At 51.7% G+C, this 22,724-nt stretch overlaps 2 protein-coding genes across 5 annotated transcripts in view; one reads left to right on the top strand and one right to left on the bottom strand.

The window, feature by feature from the left end:
- FYCO1 (FYVE and coiled-coil domain autophagy adaptor 1) overlaps window positions 1-22,724 on the bottom strand; it is a 63,202-nt gene that overhangs the window by 8,082 nt on the left and 32,396 nt on the right. For all 3 annotated transcript variants that reach the window (XM_084902029.1, XM_084902027.1, XM_084902028.1), the window contains exons 14-16: window positions 20,542-20,686; window positions 7,263-7,358; window positions 1,341-1,551 (exon numbers count right to left, since the gene is read on the bottom strand). In XM_084902029.1, coding sequence (XP_084758155.1) covers window positions 1,341-1,551; window positions 7,263-7,358; window positions 20,542-20,686 — 452 coding nt within the window. The remainder of the gene's footprint in view (window positions 1-1,340; window positions 1,552-7,262; window positions 7,359-20,541; window positions 20,687-22,724) is intronic.
- On the top strand, window positions 11,251-16,734 carry CXCR6 (C-X-C motif chemokine receptor 6). Of its 2 annotated transcripts, none has more exons than XM_084902060.1 (2): window positions 11,251-11,869; window positions 14,264-16,734. In XM_084902060.1, exon 2 carries the CDS (start codon window positions 14,285-14,287, stop codon window positions 15,305-15,307), a length of 1,023 nt encoding a protein of 340 aa, XP_084758186.1. In that variant the 5' UTR covers window positions 11,251-11,869; window positions 14,264-14,284; the 3' UTR covers window positions 15,308-16,734. The 2 variants fall into 2 exon arrangements, with proteins under 2 accessions (XP_084758186.1, XP_084758185.1); XM_084902059.1 differs by having other exon boundaries at window positions 11,251-11,873; window positions 14,264-16,733.

Raw genomic sequence — 22,724 nt, forward strand, 5'->3', positions numbered from 1 at the left:
CCTTATCTGCCCCATAGTGTGAGATACTGCCCTCCCAGTGCCCAGCTGGCAGGTGACCCTGCGTCCATTCTCAGACCACATGCTCCAGGACCTCCAGGCTGGGGGACTGCCACCTCTCAGGAAGGAAGTGCCCCAAAGCTAGGTAGGTGGCATGGCTGTCAGCCCCCAAAATGGCAAGACGGCAAAGCAGAGTTCAGGTAAGAATGAATGAGACTGCCTCCAGCTCGGGGCCCTTCCCATCCCTACTCCGAGCCCCCCAGGGCACCCCAAATTGCTATTCTCTATCCTGATTCTTGAAATTTTGGAAAATGGAGATTTGGACAAGCAAATTAAGGCCTGGGATCCACCCCTTGTCCCAGTCCAGCGTGGCTGACTGTCCTCACCATTCCCTCCACTCAGTGATTCTAATGGAATTGGGTTTTTACCCAAACCAGCTCTCATCCATTGTCCCTGCAGAGGCACAGGCATGGATTCTGAGCTTCTTCCTCACCCCACATTCAATCAGCCACCACGGGTCCTGTTTACCTGCTCGTGTCCCACATTCCACCGCGACCTCTGCACTCTTGACTTCCTCCCTTGATCCAGCCCAGAGGCCCTCAACCTGGCCGCTCACTGCAATCACCTGCCACACTCGGATCTCATTTCGTGGTCTGGGGAGTGGCCTTGACAGTGGGTCGAAAGACCCTCCCAGGTGTTTCTAACGTGAGGCCCAGGTTGGAAACTGTGGTCCAGGCCACCGTCAATACTGCAAGCTTAGGATGTCTTTGGAGTGTATGAACTGGTATCTGGCATGAAGACTTCAAGTCCAACCAATCCAAATGACACAGTGACTATGTTTTTGTGGTGAGCTGTTGAACACCCAAAACTAATGACCAGAAGCAGGGATCTCAGAAGATGGTCATCTCTTACAGTGATACTTACTGCTCTGCAGGGACAACTCTGTTAAAAAATAATCCTTACATTGAGCTATCCATCTGTATTCCTCAAAGTTCTAACTACCAAATCTGTCTGAAGGTCAGACTGATGCTTTCTGACAAAGGAGTGACCTTCAGACATTTGAAGACCGCTCTCCTGAGCTTCCAGGTCTCTCCTTTCCAAGCTGGTACGAACCACACAGGTGCGGCAGGTGAGTGACTTGGTAAGGACAATCACAATACTATGCCTGCTCTGTGATGCAGCCCAGAGGGCTCTCCCACCCTGGCTTCTCTTGGTGTCCCTATCACAACTTTTCAAGAAAGGCCTGCCCAGCAGAAGGCAGAACGGCCACGCCCTGCGGTAGGGAGGGCCTGGCCAGGCGTCCTGATGTGAGCCCGGGCCCGCCGTTAGGGAGCTGGCCTCACCTTGCACTGATCCAGCGGGGTGTCCTCAGCCTCCCTGAAGACAACGCTGAAGGAGATACTTTTGGGTTCGGAGGAGAAGACCCAGCTGATGGTGAGACCCGCCTCGGTCACAGTGATGGAGATGAGGCTGTAGGTACTGGACCTCACAAATAGCTCCCTGTTACCTTCCCCGAAGCTGGCAATCTCATCCACTGTGAAGGGCAATTTTACCCTAAAAAAAACCAAAAAACAAAAACAAATGCAGAGAGGGACCTGATCAACATGGGCAAACTTATTTAATGGTAATAAACTCCTTCAGCATTTTGCTGTCTGGGAAGCTGTTTATTTCTCCTTCAATTTTAAATGACAGCCTTGCTGGGTAATATAGTCTTGGTTGCAGATCCTTGCTTTTTATCCCTTGGACTGTTTCACACCAATTCCTTCTGGCTTAAAATGTTTCTGTTGAGAAGTCAACTGACAATCTTATAGGAGCTCCCTTGTAGGTAACTAACTGCCTTTCTCTTGCAGCTTTTAATATTTTCTCTTTGTCTCTAACCCTTGCCATTTTACTTAGGATGTGTCTTGGTGTGGGCCTCTTCAGTTCCATCTTGTTTGGGACTCCCTACACTTCCTGGACTTGTGTTTCTTTCACCTTCTCCAGATTAGGAAAGTTTTCACTTACTATTTTTTCAAATAGGTTTCTCAAACCCTTGCTCTTTCACTTCTCCTTTAGGTAACTCTATGATGCAGATGTTGTTATATTTCATGTTGTACCAAAGTTTCCTTAAAGTATCCTCATTAAAAAAAAAAAAAAAAAAAAAGTCTTTTTGCTGCACTAATTGGATATTTTCTGCTATCTTGTTTTCCAAGTTGTTGATGCAAACCTCTCTACTTCATCTAACCTACTGTTTATTTCTTATACTATATTCTTCATTTCACATTTTTGTATTAATCATTTCTGTCTGGTCCTTTTTTATGGTTTCTATGTCCTTTTTCATGCTGTTGAACTTCTCACTAAGTTTCTTGAGCATCTTTTTTCCACCCCCACAAATTCACATTTTATTTATGTCGAAATAAACTGTACAAAATTGACTTTCTTCGCCAAAAATAACAGCAACACTTTCTGTATTATTCCTAGATAAACGACAAAACACATTTTTTGTAGGTTTTGCTTATACATCAAGACGAGGCAGTAGATACAGTCAAGGGAAAAGGCAGAATAAAACAAACCAGTCTGTTGTCAGTATCCATGATCTCTGATCCTGTCTTGACCATGAAACAGAGTGTTTGACAGATACTTGCTAAAAAGCTTATGAAGATATAGGCTCAAAAAAGGAATGTAAACAGCAACACCCAGATGTAGAACAATGGCAGGTTCTTCCTTCAATGTTTAACGGTAACTTGTTCCTTTAAGATCATCAAATAAAGACAACATCTACCCTGAAATCCTTGTTTGGCAAGCTCCCGTTTCTTTCACTAGCTGGTAATTCCCTTAACTGTCCATTACAGATTTCTAATAGTATACTTAAAACCCCTGCTATTCAAAGGTTAGTCATAAGCTTCACTGCAACGTTTTATGAAACATATTCCTCCCACACCTCAAAATTTATTTCTTCGAAGAACTGATTACTCAACACCGGACAACTGGATCCACAGTGATAACAAATGTTATGTCTAAAACGACTTTAGCAGAGATCACACAGGAGTGCTACTTGGCACTTCCAATGCCACCCTCTGGAAGAACAGTTAGTTCTCCAAGCACGAAAGTTCAAACAGGGGCCATTTAAACTGCCAGATTACCAATGGCTAATGTGATTAAGTGGCCTACATATGCTTTATAGCTTTTCTATGTTTTCAAATTTCTTAGTTTCTTTTTCAGTATCAAATGTATTAATAGAAAACCTATTTATAATGTATAATAGAAAACCTATTTCCATAGTCTCTCAGGTATTTTCGATAGTTTCGGAATTATCTGTAGAAAGCCCTAACGTAGTTATATAGAATTTGATATATGTGTCCACCATTAAATCCAAATCATGTTTTATATTAAAGTTTATGTTAGGCAAAGCTAAATTACTGGACCTTTGGTCTGTCAAAGTGTTCCTCAGGTACACTTTGACACGCTTTCGCTCATTTTCAGAGCGTTCATTCTCAACCTTCATCACAAGAACACCACATAGGACCTTTAGCAATGCATAAACATTAGGGAATAACTTCATGTCTGGCAGGTGGAGGGCTTCATACATGGTGGGTGGAAGCTCTCTATCTTCTCTGTGTTTCCACTTGATTCTCCCACAATGCAGCTCAGCGGAGTGTATCAGGACTGGGTAAATCACATCTGTACATGTCAACATGGTGCTCCTCCGATGTATTGAATATGAGCTGTCCCATGACAGAGGGGATCAGAGGTCAGCATTGAAGAGTTTGAGGTGCTGTTCTGAGACTGTATCTTCCAGTTCCTGGATAATGTGTTCCACTCTTGGAACACTTAGAGCTTCTTTCTAGTAACCCTCAGAGGTCAGCTGAGATTCTGGTTCCCTTGAATTTCCCGGAGAGCTTCATCTAAATATCAGGTTTGGTTGCCAAGTGGGTGGCTTCCTCAAACCAAAATTGATGATAAACTTCAATATTTTCCATCACTTCATTCAGTGATTGCAGCACCGCAGTCAAGCTACTGGCTGCAAAGAAGACATCAGATTTTCCCCAAAGGCTCTTGTACTCTATATCTGGTAGATTGTTTGCTTCCATTTCATTTGTCTTTTTTTTTTCTGGACATTCCTGCTGTTCTTTCATTTGGAGCATGTTTCTTTGTCTCCCATTTTGGCTACCTCTTAGTGTTCCTCTGTGTATTAGGGAGATCTGCTATGTCTCCCGTCTTCAGAGGGTGGTCTTACGTAGTGAGTGTGACCCAGTGGCACCGTCTCCTTGACCACTGGACGGGGTGCTCCAGGAATGCCCCTGGTGTGGGTTATATGGGCCCTCCTATTGTAACCGAGTCTTAATTCCGATTTGCCCGTTCATGTGGGCTGACCCTCAGGCTGGCTCACTGTGAGGATTGAGCCCGACCAGTGTACGAGCTTCTGGGCAGGAGTTGACCACATGAAGCAGAATTCACCTCAGCAGGGTCTGGTGCCCCTTGTGAAGGTAATTGGATCCTGCTATGGAGTTGTTTGACGCCTGCCACTAGTTGGTTCTGGTGGCTCTTGGGAGGGTCTCTGGTGTAGGTCAATGTCAGATGCTGCCCGTGACTGGCCCTAGGCAGCCTGTTTGGAGTTTTAAAACAACCCCCAGTTTGTGGCGGCCTCTGCAGAGCCTGGGGGCAAGTTAGTGAAAGGTACAAGGCACTCTGAGATTTGCCTCTGCCTCTGGCTGCCTGTTAGGCTCGGTCACTAAGGGAGCTTCCGGCAGTACTCAGGTTGACTGAGATCCTTAGTGAGTCACTAGGGAGGGGTGAGTGGTGTTTATCACTGACACAGGCTCAAACTCAGGATCAGTGCTGGGTCTGAGGCCACTCACTAAAGTCCCGGGGTAACTAAGGCTGGCCGCCAGCTGCAGGTGCCTGCAGACCTTCGGGTTTCAGGGAGTCGTCGGGGGGAGGCAGCAGAGTTTATCAGGCACAAACAGACTAAGACTTGGCTGTGTGAAGGGCTCTGTACTGGTTGGGCGTGTGAAAAACCCAACCAAACAAAAAAACCCTGACATTGTCGAAGAGCCACATAGCCCTGTCTGTCCCAGATTCTGCCTCTCCTGTGAGAGGCAGAATGGACCTCTGGACCTCTACCCTCAGGGCCCAGGCAGCTGACTCCTCCGCTGCACGGGACAACCGGGAGTCGGGAGGGAGGGCCTCTTGCATTTCCCGCAGGCTAGCATCTATAGATAGCATCTACAGAGAAACTTAGGACAAGGACCCTGGTGCCATTCCTTCAGCTCTCTCCCTGGAGCCACAAGCCCCAGTCTCTGCTCACAGAACTCTAGTCCATCCGCCCTCCCTCCTTTGGAGCCCGAGGTGAGTATCTGCCAACGAGATTTTGTGTGCTGGACCTTAAAGAGGGCACCTTCGCTTCCAGCAGGAAACCAAGGCGGACAGAATCCCCTGATTTTCACAGCCAGATGCTCGGTTGTGCCTCTTTCCCGGCTCTGGTTCTCTGGGGGCTGGGAGCCTGGTGCAGGGTTGAGATCGCTCACTCCTCGGGGGGAACCTCGGCAGCTGAGATGGCCTTCTGGAATGTCAGTTGCACCCACTGGGGTGGGCCAGCCCTTCCGGAGTCTCTGCCCTTCCTACCAGTGTCAATGTGGTTTCTTCTGTAAATCCCCAGCTTTCAGGTTTCTGTTCAGCTAGTCTTCAGTTGATGATTCAGGTGAGGTGTGCTATGTTTCAGCTGTAATGCCAGTCTGGTCCTGAGAGGAGGTGGGTGCAATCTCCACCTACTCCGCTGCCTCCCCTGACTCTCTGATGCAGGGCTGATAGGACAGCCTTGGGGAAAAAGGCTTCTTGGGGCTGTGCCCCGGCTCTAACTCTCACGAGGTGGGCAACAGCCTCTTCCAGAAGTTTGAAGGGTCTAGAGCAGTGGTTCTCAACCTTCCTAATGCTGCGACCCTTTAATACAGTTCCTCATGTGGTGGTGACCCCCAACCATAAAATTATTTTTGTTGTTACTCCATAACTATAATTTTGCTTCTGTTATGAATTGTAACGTAAATATCTGTGTTTTCTGATGGTCTTAGGCGACCCACGGGTTGAGAACCACTAGCAGGGTCGCCTAAGACCACAGGAAAACACAGATATTTACATTACGATTCATAACAGTAGCAAAATTATAGTTATGAAGTAGCAACGAAAATAATTTTATGGTTGGAGGTCACCACAACATGAGGAACTGATTAAAGGGTCGTGACATTAGGCAGGCTGAGAACCACTGTTCTAGTGACAGGCAGTGCCTCTGCTTGCAGGCCCTCTGCAGGACCCCACTGGGATGTGAAGAATGAGGTGTGGAGCCAGAGGGACCTGGATTCAGGTGCCTGCCTCACTTCTTACTGCTGCCGGCTGACTCTCTTAAGCCTCAGTCTCCTCCTATGCAAACAGAGACAGCCACCTGCCTCTAGCCTGGTGAGGAGCTGGAAATGGGGAAATCTTGATGCTATCTGTCTTGACCGATTATCTGTCTTTTCGATACCACAGAGTCAGCATGTAGCTCAGGGCTACACCCCGGGAGTGTGGTGGGCTGGGGCCAGTCTCTCTCCTCAACCCTGCCTTTCCTGGAGGAAAATATGTTGCCTCCGGGGTGGAAACTACAGCTCAGAGAGGTTAGGTAACTTGCCCAAGACTGAACAGCAAGTGCTGGTGCTGAGAGTTCTGTCTGCCTCCAAAGCTGTGAGGATAGACAGAAACACTCCCCAAAGCTACGCTAACAAGAAGACTAATCCATGATTTTAAAACCCAAATGCTTTAAAAAGAACAGCTCTGATCTGAGTCATTCACCTGTGTGAAAACTGAATTCCATTCAACACGTTTCCATGTACTAAGCTTTATTTCTAATTATGGCATAAAAGGCCTTTTCCTGTTTACATTTTCCAAAGCATCTGAGAGTAGGCAGAGAGGTCCATTGTGGGGAAGAGGTCTCTCCTGTAACATGAAGTGTTACTGCATTACCATGTGTGTAGTCACTTCCTGACCGAATACGCCGCCAAGGCTGGGGCTATCTTACAATTTATGGTCCAGAACAGTCCCGCATCGTCACTGTGATTGTGCCTTCAATTGATGTTTCTGACCTTTCTAGACACTACATGTTCAGTAAGGAACAATACCCAGTCTCCCCAAAGGAGATGCGAATAAAGGCAAATTAAGGGTTTGCTATCTCTGCCCTGGGATGCCCCTTAGGGACGGGCACTTTTCTCTGCCCCGTACCCACTGCCCTGGATGCCCCGCTTGGGGTGGGCACTTACATCAGCTCTCCGGACTTCAGCAAGCAGATTTCCGCATCCTGCCCCAGGGCCAGGTCTTCGGTGTCCTCGGGGGTTAGTGAGTTCGATGTGGTGTCCCTGAAACGTCACGAGAGTACAGCCATTTAGCTCTGAGCACACAGGGGCCCACAACCTGAGGCCCACAGCTGGAGTCATGCAGCCAATATCAGACCCCATGGAAACCCTTCAATCCGGAGGTCATGAGACAGGCCCGCATAGCCTGTGGGCAGAGGGCACCGGTGGGAGAGGACAACAGGGCTGCGTGATCTCCCTAACGTCTTCCCCGCAGGTGAGGGGACGGGATGACCATACACACATGGACCACCCCCCATCCCACACCAGTTGAGTTACGGAGAGCGGCTCTGGCCTCTCGGCTTCCTTTAGACAGCCTGGATATCGTGCCTGCTCGCCTCCAGAGCTCCCACTGCCCGGCCTGGCTCCTGTCTGCCTCCTGCTGGAGTGCTGAGGCCGCGGGACGTGGGGATGTGCTCTCGGGGTGCAACTACGTGGGGTGGTGAGGGCTGGCACTGGGAGCCCCCAGGGTTGTCGAGATCACCGGACACCCGCAAGCGCCCACGTGCCTGGCTGGGGCTGTCTCTGCACAGCTCACATCAGCCCATGCCAAGCGGGACAGTCAGCGCCCCACTGGAGCCCACTGTGGCTCAGAGGGCAGAGAGGTAGCTCGAGGTGGGGGTGTTGGGCACCACTTCAAGGCGGTTACAGTCTTGGCTTTGCGACTAACGGCGTGACTCTGGCTAAGCCCTTTCCACCCCGAGACTTCGTTTTCTCTTCTCCCAATTTGAGGAGATGGAACCAGATGCATTCCAGGCTCTGCTGGCTTGGAAAAGCTGTACGTTTCCAAGGAGAAGGGGCTTTACTCTGCTTGGCCTTCTCTGCTCTCCCTGGGGAAGAGGCAGCAAAAACCTGGCCCCAAGTGCTTACTAAGTGCCCGCTGCCATCCAGGCGAGCCCTGCCATTCGCCATTCCGTTTCCCCCGGGCCCTGGCCCACCTCCGACCTTCTTCCTTCTTGTTGCTCTTTTAACCATGGCTTCCAGATCCCCCACCTCTGACCCGGGAACAAACAGAATCACAGAATGTCCCTCAGGAAGCAGCTCAAGAGACAGGGGTCCAGGGGAGAAGAGATGGGCCCAGGCCATGCAGGCCGGCCTCATTGCATTTGCTTTTACCCCTGTCCAAAGTGGAAACACCGTAAATGAGAAAGAGCTGTAACATATGATGAAACAAACTCTGAAAACTGCAGCTGGTTCTCTCCATCTTCCTACACTTAGGACAAAAGCTGTCCTTACCCACTGTCCCCTCTCTGACCATCATGATGACAGACAACCCCCAGCAGCCCACAAGGAGATGATTCCCAGAGTAGGTGCCTCAGACCCTCGCCAGTCCTGCCTGAGGCCCTGTGAGAGGGAGCTGAGAGGCGGGGAGGGGCGGAGGGGGGAGTAGGCCTGGGTGGGCGATGAAGTTGGGAAGGTAGTGAGTAGTTTTCAATGGATTTTCAAACTGTGGGTCACGACCCACAGAGTAGGTTGTGAATGAGTTGTGGCCAACAGTAGAAAAACGGACTGGAAATGGCCAGTGTACATGGGGAGGGTTCAGTATTGCTTCCCGAGGCTCTTGTTCTGATTTGAAGTGGACACATGTCCACACCAGGGAGCCAGGTAACATGTGCTCTCACTGTGGCATGTACTACAACAGCGGTCGGTAAACTCATTAGTCAACAGAGCCAAATATCAACAGGACAACAACTGAAATTTCTTTTGAGAACCACATTTTTTAAACTTGAACTTCTTCTAACGCCACTTCTTCAAAATAGACTCGGCCAGGCAGTGGCATTTTGTGGAAGAGCCACACTCAAGGGGCCAAAGAGCCGCATGTGGCTTGAGAACCGCAGTTTGCCCACATGGTGCTAGAAGATGTCCAAGGATTAAAAAAATGTGAGAATGACAGTGAACAAAAGCAAAGCCACTAGGGGGCAGCCTATCTCCTCCCAGACCTATTTCCTTCTGTTGTCATTGATGCGCTTTTCTAAGAAAAGAAGTGAGGCAAACCCCCTGCCCACAAGTGACGTTCCTCCTCCCAGCTCCAGCCGTGGGAGCTCAATGCTAGCCACAGCAGCCTCATGGGGAAGATGGCTTGTTACACTTCCCCAAGCACACGGCCAGTCCAGCTGACCCTGTCTTCAGGCACAAGCACCTACATCAACGTGCTCCGCCCCCTGAGGGTGCTCTTCTAGGCATCCCTGGGCATCTGCCCTGCACACAGCCTGTGCTCAGTAAGTGTCAGGTTAGGTGCCCCAGGCTAAGGCAGTTTTCTGTCTCAAATGCCTCCAAGGGAGGACATGACCTAAGTTCCAATTTACTTAATTGTTTAAAAATATATTTTTATTAATTTCAGAGAGGAAGGGAGGGAGAGATAGAAACATCAATCATAAGAATCACTGATTGGCTGCCTCCTGCACGCCCCACACTGGGGAGCAAGTCTGCAACCTGGGCATGTGCCTTGACTGGGAATCGAACTGTGACCTCCTGGTTCACAGGTCAACGCTCAACCACTGAGCCACGCCAGCTGGGCAAGGCTCCAAGTTAGAACCAGGTAAGAAGAAAGTGGTGATCACAGACCAAGTAGATGCTGAGAAGTCCCCGGGAATGCAGTCCAGGGGCTCATGCCGGCCGGGAGGAGGGATCCCGGGTGGGTCCTCCAGCTTGGTTTCTGCAGCTGCGATCTCTATGATTTTCCTCCCACAGATCAAAATGCCTTGGCCTCTCTTTTACTGAATTGCTGTGTGTCAAGTCTGCAGGCTGCTGGACAGCAGACTGCCCGCTCGCTCGGGTTGGCTGGGCAGAAAAGGGTGCCTGCAAGGCCCCGATGGCCCCAGAGTCTGGCTGGCTCCATCTACGGCTCTGCCTGGCCGAGCCCAGCACAGCTAGGATGGGGCTCTGACGATGAGAGTCCTGCAGTCCCCAAGGGCAGCCGGCATCTGTGAGCAGGGCCCTGTGAGCGGCAGAGGCCTCTGGTCTACAATTGCACTGTGCAATGGATAGCCACTAGCTATGGCTATGGAAACTCAGATTCACCAAGTTATTTTAAAGCCACAAAATGTGACTCTTTAGTCGCACTTGCCCCACATCAAGTGCTCAGCAGCCACATGGGCTAGTGGCCACTGTGTGGGGCAGCACGGGTCCAGGACGTGCCTGTCACTGCAGGAGACTCTAGTCAACAGCCGGGTCTGTGAGGTTGGGGTGAGTCATTCTGTGGATCGGGGAATCCTTTTATTTTACGATTAAAGTAAATTCTTAGTAGTTGTTCTTTTAGTCACTGATTTCCTTTTGCCCCAAAACCAAGCAAACAACTTCTGGTATTTTGACTTCTCATTGCTTGGTAACTATGGTCTGACACAACCTGCAGGCCCATTCTCACAACCAACACCTGGGGGCGCCTCTGAGCAAGCCACACTCAACTCCCTGGCAGCTCTTTAGTTAGGATCTTTTTACTTACCCCCCACAGCCCTGTCTTGCAGGCAACCTCTTCTGCTGGCAGCTGTAATGGCCTTAGCCGGGCCCTGACAGCCTAACCTGAGTTCTGGAGTGTCGGGTGCTGAGGAAGTGCAGGCAGGTCAGCGCAGTCTGACCTCCACGATAAGTGTGCAGCAGGCGGCTGCCATGCCCCTTGGATTCTCCCCTCCCCGTTTAGAAAATGTTGCCGTGTTCCAGGGGAAAGCCAAGGCGTATGACTGGCTACCTCCCCTTAAGCAGCTTAGTTTTGTTTCCAAGAAAAGGAATGCCCTTGAAACGAGGGACACTGCAAATGGGCGGAGGCACTTTGTGGAGGGCAGCAGGTCGAGACCTGGTTTGCCCCACAGAGTACAAGTGATTACTAAGCGAGAATCGCGCGGCCGAGTGTGTGTGAGACAAGGCTCAGATACTCCACACTCTGGTTCTTGAACTCGTCCTAAATGATGGCTGGCTTATCCCATGTCAGACCCATGTTCACCTAGAAGCCATCTGGTTCATTGGCCTGGCAGTGACAGAGCTGGGTTTGCAGCCTGGAAATGCCAGTTGCTAGCTGTGTGCACATGAGCCGAATTCAACTCTGGCCCTGGGCACTCTCATTTACAAAATAGTGACACCAATTCTGCAGGGTTGAGAACCCGTGGCTATCACACGTGAGCTGCATGCATACACAGAACGAGACCAGAGCATGCACTCTGCATTGGTCCAGACCCAAACTATTCCAAAGAGACGCGTGACTAGCGAATGAAAGAATTTTAAGATTTGGTTTACAAATAAAAGCCCTCTCAGGTCCCAGCGGGCGAGTTGGTCGCCAGCCTGGGGGCAGAGGGGTCTCAGTAGCGGAGCCACAGCTTCCTATCTTTGACCCTAAATCACATAGGTGCAGACTGGTCATGTGGATTCTGATCTGCTAAATGGGTTGGGCGTCTTCCAATCAGCAACCGAGGCTTCTTCAAAACTACTCAGCGGAAACATTGACCACATCACAGAGAGGCAGAGGCAGGCCTGCTGCGGGGCACAGGGCACAGCTCATCTCTGGAACAAACTGAAAAGGCACCTTGGTGGGTGAGTCATTTGTCTTCCTCTCTATAGGTAGCAGCCAGGGCTCCGATTCCTGCCCGGAGCAGCCGCCCTGCAATGCCCAGGCTTTAGCTGCTCCAGGTTCCGATCCCGTCTCTGCTGCTTGCTGCTGAGGGTTAGAGAAATGACCGATGGGTCCTGGGCACTGGAGGTGCTTGGAAGCGAATGGTCCTGGGGAGCCACGGCGGAGTCAGGCCCTCCCGGGAGATGAGGAGACTCACTGTCTATGTTTGTTCACTGAATAGCCTTTGTGCTGTTTCTTTTGCATTTAATAAGCCAGGCTCCTATCTCGGAATATGGCTTACCACTATACAACTTTTGGAAAATATAAGGTAAATAGGTCACCCCTAATTGCACCAGCCGGAGTGAACTGCTGTTAAAATCTGGTCATTTTTCTGTTTTAAAAAATATATAGTCAAAACCCTATGGCTTATCGTGGATTCTTAGACCAGGGCGGTCGGGTAGGTGGCAGAGTGTCAAAGGGCTGCGGCTTCGATGAGATCTCAAAGGGGTTTCTGATCAAAGGTTAAGAGCCAGGCTCAAAGCCATATCCCTGTCCCCTATCCACTGCAATAGTAACAGCCAGCACTAAGTAGTGCTTATACTCTCTGAGCAATTCAAATGTGTTACCATTTGAAAAATATTAAAAGCATTTCCTAGACATTAGTTATTCTATTTTGTCTAAATTATAATTAGCTACTTTTTTTTTTATTATTAGACATTTACACCATTTCCAAAGTTGCATATATTACATTTTTATTTTCAGAAATAAACATAGGACTTTGGTTATGGAAGTAAATGGTTTTCACATTTCTAGAAAGTAATTTTTTAAGGTTATGAAAAAAAAATATGGTTTAATGATATCAGAGAGGGAATTAGAAACATCAACGACGAGAGAGCATCCCTGGTTGGCTGCCTACTGCATCAACAGGGGATTGAGGATGTAACCCAGGCAGGTGCCATGACCGGGGATCAAACCATGCCCTCCTGGTTCATAGGTCAATGCTCCACCAACGCTCCTGCGGCCAGGCGAGGAGAAGCAGGGACTTTTTATTGCGGAGCCTCATCTGAAGGCAAGGCCTTTCCTTGCAGCGAAGGGCGCTTTGTTCCCAGGAAAGACTGAGGGGATGGCACCGGGGCTGGTGGCACTTCCAGTCAGAAAAGTCTTCGAGGAGATCAGAGAGGAAAGATGGTGCCTCCCTGTACATGCCCTTGCCTGGCCGATTCATGTATTTTTTTTGCCGATTGATATTTTGACTTTGCTAATCCAAATACCTGACTCCTTCCAACTATGAAATTGCAATAAAGAATACCTGTGTTTTGGTTTAAAAAACAACAACAACAACAACAACACACACACACACACACACCAAAAAACCCCTCTTCTTGAGGTACTGGCAACATATAGCAGCACTGGGTCCCTGGAAATGAGTCACTGTGTGTGGAGAAGCTGCAGGCCAGTGGCCTGGCACTCCAAACTCGATGCTGCTGCAGGCAGGTGCCGTGCCCACGCCACGGGTCACGTCACCTCTGTTATGTCCTGCCTGGGTCCTCAGCAGGGTCACAGGGCAAAGAGAAGGGTCAAAGGGAAGTGTGGGCCTTGAAGGGCAGGGAGCTCTAGGCAAAAGGGCAGCGATTTGGGTTTAGCTACAAGCCCCCTGCAAGGCCTGCCACCGGCCTCTGGCCACCCACCCAGCCGGCCTTCTGTTTGTTACAGGAGACCCCTCAGCCTAAACTGCTAGTCATAAAAGCGAAAGCCGTGTTCTCTTCTGGGGAAACTACCTCTGAAGAGATGCCTGAAGGTCAAGATCTCTTCAGGAGATGAGGCTCTGACGGGGCACGGTCACTGGGACCGGTGATCAAGGGACAGATGAGGCTGGGCTGTGAGAACTCCCCAGGCCCTGTCAGGGGCCAGCTCAGCCAAAGTGCTGGGCATTCATGTGCTTTTCTTTGCCTTGTTTTTCTATCGGTCGTCCTTTAAAATCTATGTGGTTGGGAGCGAAAGGCAGGAGGGACGGGCCATCCCTCATACACCTTCTGGGGAATACGTGCTTTGGCTTTCACCAGTAATTGAGGGGTCCAAGGTTAACAGCAGGTGGGTGGGCACGTGCTGTGAGGCCAGGACAGGTGCAGCAGGCCCTGAAGGGCACCGGCCCCATGTCACCATGGGTGCCCTGTGAGGCCGAAGTGAGCACGGCTCTTCTGGGATGCGCAGGGCCTCCCGGGCAGGTGAGTCCTGAGGACTGTGAGGCTCATGAAGAATTGCCCGTCCCACTCGTGTACTAGACTGCAGGGCGGAGCTGAGCGAGGGGACAGTGGGAAGACGGGCCGGTGGACCCTCAGCCCAAACATGATTCCTGTGTTTTGACTCGCAGGTGTTGGTCAGAACAGACGCTATGGAGGACCAAGACTACTTTGAAAGCTACATGTCCAACACATCCACCGCCAGCAAGCAAAAGCACGATGACTTCCTGGAGTTCAAGAAGCTCTTTCTGCCCTGCATGTACGTGGCCGTGTTCCTCTGTGGCCTGGTGGGGAACTCGCTGGTGCTGGTCATCTACATCTTCTATCAGAAGCTGAAGAGCCTGACGGACATGTTCCTGGTGAACCTGCCCCTGGCGGACCTGGTGTTTGTGTGCACCCTGCCCTTCTGGGCCTACGCGGGCACACACGAATGGGTCTTCGGCAAGGGGCTGTGCCGGATCCTGCTGGGCATCTACACCTTCAACTTCTACACGTCCATGCTCATCCTCGTCTGCATCACCGTGGACCGCTTCATGGCGGTGGTCCGGGCCACGAAGGCCTATAACCAGAAGGCGAAGCGGATGAGCTGGGGCAAGGCCATCTGCGGGTCCGTCTGGGTGGTCTCCCTGCTGTTTTCCTTGCCGCAGATCATCTACGGCGATGTCAGCAAGAGAGACAAGAGGGTCTGCGGTTACCAAGAGGAGATTTCCACTGTGGTTCTCGCCACCCAGCTGACTCTGGGGTTCTTCCTGCCACTGGTCAGCATGATTGTCTGCTACTCGGTCATCATCAAGACCCTGCTTCATGCCCGAGGCTTCCAGAACCACAAGTCTCTCAAGATCATCTTCCTGGTGGTGGCTGTGTTCCTGCTGACCCAGACGCCTTTCACCTTGGTGAAGCTCGTGGGCAGCACGAGCTGGGTGTACCAAACCAGGACCAGCTACCAGTGTGCCCTCGCTGTGACAGAGGCCATTGCCTACCTGCGGGCCTGTCTCAACCCTGTGCTCTATGCTTTCGTTGGCCTGAAGTTTCGGAAGAACTTCTGGAAACTTGTGAAAGACATTAGCTGCCTCCCTTACGTGGGAGCCTCGAGCCAGCTCAAGTCTTCGGAGGACACTTCCAAGACGTGCTCGGCCTCCCAGCAAGTGGAGGGCACCAGCATGTTCCAGCTGTAGGCCGTGAGGCTGAGAAGCTGCCCAGGGACTCCAGCAGCACGAAATGCGTGTCCTCGGGCGGCGGCGGGGAAGGCTTTGTGTATAGCTTGTGCATTTTCGCGGCGAAGCGACCACACGCTGCAGCTGGTGTGCAGTGCTTCTTCTCAGGCAGGAACACACGTATTCTCTCCTTGAACACCCAGGCCTACAGCTCACAGGGGGAGCTAAAAGCTTTGAGGGGTTTCCTTCCTCCATCTCTGAGAATTCTGACACCCGGGGGAATGGCGTGTCTAAACACCCCAACTTCTCCTTTACTGAGACTGAGACTGAAGGCTGAAGAGGTACCATGACCACAGAGCTGACAGCAGGTGGCGTTGAGCTCCCAAGTTCAGGAGATTCTTCTGGTTTCTGGGAGGCAGGGATGAGAGCAGCCACCAGAACAAGTGCTGACCCTTTTCCTTTGGGCTCAAGCTTCAATCTCCAGGCACCTCACCCAGGAGGACAGGTTCCGCCTCACCTTTGATTTAACTTTGATGCTCTTGTTCTGTGATTAATCCTGGAAGGACTAGCAGCAGGGAATATGAACAGGCCAAAACAATTTAGTCAGCTGAGAATCCCAGAGGGCCACAGAATGCTAGAAAACTGTGCATAGCTGAGTGTAAGATCGCCGTGAATCTACGAAATGTCCTGAAATGGAATCTATGTTGGGTCTGCTGATTTTAAAACTGAATTATCCGCCTGGCTGATATGGTTCAGTGGTTAAGCATTTCCCATGAACCAGGAGGTCTCGGTTCGATTCCAGGTTGGGACATATGTCCGGGTTGTGGGTGTGGTCCCCCAGTAGAGGGTGTGCAGGAGGCAGTCAATCAATGACTCTATCTCATCATTGATGTTTCCACCTCTTTCCCCCTCTCGCTTCCTCTCTGAAATCAATAAAAAAAATTTAAAAAACCAACAACACAATTATCCTATGCCTTTCACACATATGTATGCACAAATTCTTTATGTATATGTAATTCTTTCTCTTCCACACATATGTCAAACAGCATATGATTTTCATGACTAAGAAATAAAACTTTTAAAAGTCTCCAAACTACTTTTACCCCTCGGGCACTTTCTACTTTAATATGGCATGCCAGGTATATATCAAGAGCTTATTTGTGGGCCCAAGGCACAGGAAAGAAGTTAGGCTTGCAAACTCGCAGGGCACTGCTCTACCGAGGAAGTGGAATATACCAGAGAAAACCACCCAGCGCCTTCACTGTGGTTTCCAATCTCCTGCCCACCATGTGAGGTGTATTTGTTTAACCTCCATAGTGTGGTCACAGAATGAGGCAGAATTTTAAATGTCAGACACTGCGTGTCTGATCCTACTATCTGCTCACTAGGTTAAAGTTGCCTCTTGGCTCATGAGTCACAAGTCACTCACTGAAAAAGGAGGGAAGCTGACCCCAGCTGTTCTGCAGGCAGAATTCTGGGCTGACCAGTGTGGTTTTGAGGTTTAGATGGACCAGAGGTGAATCCAGCTCTGACCCTCACTTGCTGGTAATCTCTTCACCTCTCTTGTTTTGGTGAGACAGGGACTGTACCACGGCTGACCTCCTGGGCTGGCGTGCGGACTGGAGGCCATGCAAACAGAGACTGGGCACAGTTCGCATTCGTGGGCAGGAAGGCTTCTTGTCCCGAGAACTAGCAATACTACTGAGCCGCAAGGAGGGATGAAACACAGCCATGTGCGACAGCATGGATGGATCCTGAGAGTCACGTGCTAAGCAAAACCAATCAGATGGGAAAGGGCAAGGATCATGTTCTCACTCACTGGAGGGAATAACACAAAAGGCAGCAAATGAACAAACAAAAGAAACAAATAGAAAGTTCATTGACACAGACAACAGTATGGTGGTTATCAGAGGGAAGAGTGTGGGGGGAGGTTGAAGAGGGTTGGGGGGGTCAAATACGTGACGGAGGATGGTAGATATAGGGTGATGAGCACACAATACAATATACAGATGATGTATACTTGAAACCTATATAATCTCATTAACAATGTCACCCTGATAAATTAAAAAACAAAACAAAAAACTAGCAACAGGAAGCCACTGTGTTGTGAGGCCAAATGGAAGCCACTGTGTTGTGAGGCTCGGGAGGGTTTGCTTTGCGCCTTCAGAGGGGCGTGGCATGCCACATGCCACCAGCTGGCACAGGGCTCACGTGACCCCACCTGCTGGTTCATAACCGTGCCCAGTGCATCCATGAGTGCCTTTCCTATACTCGGGCCTCATGATCACCGAGTCCGTCCCAAACAAGATCTGCTCTTTTCCTGGGGCAAGGCCGACTTTTATCTTCTTTAAATTGGCCTCAGTGGGGCATTACCTCCGCTGAGCACCTGACGGGGGGGGGGGGCCACCAGCCTGACTTTCCTGACAGGGTCCCAGCTCAGGAGGCGAGGCCCGGCAGCTTCTCCACAGGCTTCTGTGGGGGGAGGCGGTGGTGATGGGAAAGCAGGGCCCTGGGTCACTCAAACCCCGGCTCAGTGGCAGCCCCACCTCTGTGTGTCCTTGGGAAAACCCCTCAGGCCCCCAGGCCCACGTCACCACCCACACCCCTGGCTAGTGACAGGGAGGCCTGGGCAGTGGGCTCCGGGGGCCAAGCTGGGGGCTGCCTGGCCACAGCAACACAAGGGCCACTGTTGGGACCAGTGGCTTCTCCCTGACCCGGCACCACCAGCCCGTACCCCACCCCTGGGCCTTCCACAGCTTAGTAAACCCAGGAATCGCACAGCAGCTGAAACCTTCTCCTTCCTGCCTCACACTCACTGGTCCTACACTCTCTGGGCCCTTACCTGAGACACCTGGGAGTAGGGATGACTTTCCACCTCCGTCCTGGGTACACGCCACTCATTACTGGCCACAGATCCTGGCCCAGCCCACGTACACCTCAGGGCTTTTGCATCTTTTTATTCTTTTAAATATATTTTTTTATTGATTTTTTTACAGAGAGGAAGGGAGAGGAGAGAGAGAACTAGAAACATCAATGAGAGAGAGACATCGACCAGCTGCCTCCTGCACACCCCACACCAGGGATGTGCCCGCAACCAATGTACATGCCCTTGACTGGAATCGAACCTGGGACCTTTTAGTCCGCAGACCGACGCTCTATTCACTGAGCCAAACTGGTTTTGGCAGCTTTTGCATCTTGGTTTCATTCCATCCACACAACAGCCCAGAAGTCCCACCCTCAGAACTGCTCTTCTCCCCACGGCCCCCATATTCTCACGCACATCAGCAGGTCATATAAAAGGGCGCATGTGGGGGCAGGGGAAGCGAGGACGGAGAGCAGGCTGGGCGTGGGCACTCTGCCTGGGTGTGGCCTCAGGGTCTGAAGGTAAAGAAAGTGCTCTTTGCCAACCACGTTTGCAAGACTTGGTAGAGACCACAGATGGCCGCTCTGTCCCCTGTGAACACAGGGTGACCTGAGGCAGAGGATGTGTGGGAGCCGTCAGGGGACCTGCGAAAGGGCAGGAGGCAGAGCAAGGAACACGCGGCTCAGGAGCGGTCATGCGTGCACTCCAGCTTCTCCTCCCCGGGCTCCGGTCTGTGGTTCACGGGACCGGCCAACCCTGTTTTGCAGGCGAGGAAAGGAATCCAGAGACTAACACCTGCCAAAGCTCACTCAGCAGAACCAGGGCTAGGACCCCCTTGAGGACCCCTTCTCCTCCCCCAAAAGTTGGCGAGGCTTTGCTGATGGGACCAAGGTACCTGCCAGACTTACCCGAAGGCAGAGCTGTTGGTTAACCCAAGCACAGCCTGGCTTCCTAATCTTAGTCAGCACCACCATATCCTGTTCTCATTTTGTCGCTGCGATACCAGGCACTGAGTCTCCTGGTTGGTGACAAACCCACCGCGGCACCCGAAGCACATGACCACGAAGCGTCAGCTCTAAAGCGCTAGCAGCCACGACGTGTGGGTGAGCTGCAGCCCATTATCATCTGGGCATCTGGAGGGGTTTTCCTTGGAGAAGACGAGGGGGCCGCGAGGAGCCAGCTCAGCGGGCACAAGCAGACATGCCAGCACAGCCCTACACATCACAACGCAGGCAGCCTCACAGAAGGCTGGCAGTTTCCTTCCCGGGACACTTCCTGATTCCGGTGACTGAAGCGCACAGATCCGTCAGCACGCTGAACACCTCTCTCTTCGTTCCTCCCGGGAAAGAGGAAGGTGCAGGGGGGCTGCAGGGGCTCACTTTCTCATGCAGCTGCTGCCGAGCCCGCCCTCCGAGCCCTGAAGCTCGGTCCTGCTCAGCTGACCACCCCCTGGCTGGGCGGCGAGGCAATGCCAGTGAAGAGGTGCCAGGGGAGGCGGCACTCAGCGACTTAGTGCTAACGGGACGGAACACGCCCCGGGGACCGCTAAGCCGTGAGGTTGGGGAGAACGCACAGGCTGCCGGGAAGGATTCTGGGGGTTCCAGAAGGAAAAGGCCCAGAGCCGGAGAAGCGACATGAGCAAGGGCTCTCTTGGGTTGGTGAGCAGGTTGGCTCTATCCATGAGGCCACACCGTGGTAAGTGCAGTCATTCTTTAGTAAGAGAACACTGGACACAGAGGTCCCCTTAAGCCTAAAATCTCCTGCTCAGAGTCCCAGGATGATTGAATGGATCCCCTCCCACGCAGCAGAAACCCTGGGAGACAGCCGCCTCTCAATTCGGGGAGGAAGAGAGATCAATATGAGTTGGCAAGAGTAAGATTCATGCTGCTGTCCTAACCCCCAGATTTCAGAAAGTGACTGCATTTGGACAACGGGCCCTCACCCAATTTGAGTGGTGTCCTTGTACCAAGGTGACGTGCAGACACCATGCAAGGAGGCACGGTCATGGTCTGCAAGCCAAGGAGGAAGGTCCCAGAAGAAACCAAACTGCCACCTCCGTGACCTGGGCTCCCAGGCTACAGAACAGCAGAGAGCTGGCCTCTGGTGTGTCAGCACCAGGTCTGTTATGGCAGCCTGAGCAGGCTGGTGTGGCTGCCCACGCCAAGAAAGGCCTTAGTGCTGACATCCGGGACCACTGCCTTTCCGACGTCTCTGACAAAGCTCACAGTGACGTGGACTCCCTGAGGGCCCCTGCTCCCCAGCCCTGTGCTGAGGCCCCTTCCCTTAAGCACGGACAGCGGTCCTCCCCACAGCATTTCCTGTCCTTTGGTAAGCAGGCGCGAGGGCCAGGCAGTGAACGAGCGCTCGGGAAATGGCGGTGACCTCTACTCACTGTTCGCTCACGCTGGGGTCCAGGGAGTCGGCTTCGGTGGGCGTTTCAGGCAGGGAGGAGCCGGACTCCTGGATCTGGCACAGCTCCTCGTCCGTGATGATGTCGAACACAGTGTCGTCTGGTGACCTCAAGTCTGGGTTTGCGCCTGGACCGCAGAGGCAGATCCGGAGAGAGGAGAAACACACTCGGTCACGCGGGCCTCGGGGACGTGAGGGGCGCAGCCACGCAGAACATGCCACCGGGACACACAGAGAGGAACCACCCAACGACAGCTCCTCTGCCCAGATGTGCGGGGGATGGCTATAGGGACGTGGCTACTGGGAAGAGCCAGAGAAGCAGAGTGGGGACTACAGAGGAAACTGGACGCACAACTTAGACTTCTCTGCAGCCCTTCAGTCAGGGGCCTGGAGAGGTTTCACGCCATTACATGGCCTCTGAAGCCCCCGGTCTAGAAGGGAAAACATGTATCGAAACCTCATCAGGAAAGACCCAGACGGAAAAGTAAAGGCGCTTCTGAGCGGCCCAGTCCTCAGCTCTGATTCACGGCCACCCACGCCCCTTTGAATTCTGTCTGGCCTGCGTTTTCATCCCCATCCAGACCTCCCTCTGCTCAAGGACTTGTAGCGGCCACTGTGGCCCTGACCAGGGGACTGGTGTCGGGCTCTGCGGGCACTCGGCAGGAAGGATGTCCTGAGTGCTCCTGTGCCCGTCCCCACCCACAAGCAACCCCTTGCGTGTGTCATGGAAAATGTGACGGCAGGTCTGAGGTGAAAGAAAGAAGAGAATGACAGGGAGGGAGGGAGGGAGGAAGGCGGAGAGACAAGAGGAGACAGGAAATCCAGAAATCAAAACAAGTGACCTCAGCGCGCTGGCTCAGGGCCACCCTCTGTGGTCACCAGCGCACACACCACTGAGTCAGAGCGAAAAAAGAAGGTGCCAGTTCCTACGAGCGACAGGTTTCCCAGCCGGCCCTCCACATGGCTACGGGGACGGGCCGTGCTCTGGAAGGAAAGTTCTGTTCTTCTTTCTGGCTGAAGTGTACATAGTAACAGGGCTGAGGAGCGGCTGAAAAGGGGGCCAGGGATTGGTTTCTTTGTAGAGACCCAGACACAAGGAGCATCAGGGACCCAAACTGCTGTCCACGGAGAGAAACAAAAAAAGACAGTAATCAACTGTTCTATGTTCACGGATTGGAAGACTAGACTGATTTCTGACAAAGAATACACTTTCCAACCAATGGTAGTGAAACAACCACTTGCAAAAAAAACTAAAAACTAAAAACATGAATCTCTACCGAGAGTTTGTACCATATCCATAAATGAATGCAAAATATGTCAGAGACCCACACGTGCAACCTAAAAGCGTACAACTTCTAGGAAAACTTGAAAAAAATCTTTGAGTCTTTGGGTTAAGCAAAGATACATAGGATACACAAAATAAAAAAAAAATTTGATCCATGAGAAAAAAAAAAACGAATAGACTGGCCTTCATCAAAATTATAAACTTGTGCTGTTTGAAAGAAAGTGAAAAGATAGACTGTAGACTGGGAAAAAAATATTCGTAAAACACTTATCTGTAAATAGTTTATATCCAGAATATATAAAAGACTCTTAAAATTCAATAATTAAAAAGATTTAAATGAGCAAAAGATGTGAAGAAATACTAAAGCCGTGCTAAGCACCCCCCACCCGCCTCCTCTGCCGAGCGGTTCTCTGTACCTAATGTGTGCAATGAGGCCTGCCAACCTCCTGAGGATCCAGTTAAGATGCTGGCGACCCTGGATCCAGGCAGAGGCCCAGGAGGCCCCAGGGAGCAGCCCAGCAGGCAGCGCTGCCTGAGCAGAGATGAGCCGCCCTCGGCCCTCGCCACCCAGGCTCTGCCTCCCAGGTCGCCCACAGGCCAGCCCCCGAGAGCAGCCTGGGCTGGCCAGCTGGGCCGTGCTGGGAGCGGGAGCAGCAAATCCGCTTCCTTTTATTGCACCGAGTGAAAGGACACGAAGGAGAACACATCCGCCTTAGCCATGAGGACCGTGAGCGCCCGGAAGGAGTGCAGGAGGCGGTCATTTCCAGACTCAGCTCCTGGCCTCCGGTCACTCTGGGAGAGAGAGAGGGTGGGCCATCGGGGCCCAGGCTGGGGGAGACAGAGCATCTCTCATGCGTGGGGTTTGGCCACTGGCAGTATGC

This window comes from Pipistrellus hanaki, assembly GCF_964339955.1.
Source record: "Pipistrellus hanaki genome assembly, chromosome: 13".
Lineage (NCBI taxonomy): Eukaryota > Metazoa > Chordata > Mammalia > Chiroptera > Vespertilionidae > Pipistrellus > Pipistrellus hanaki.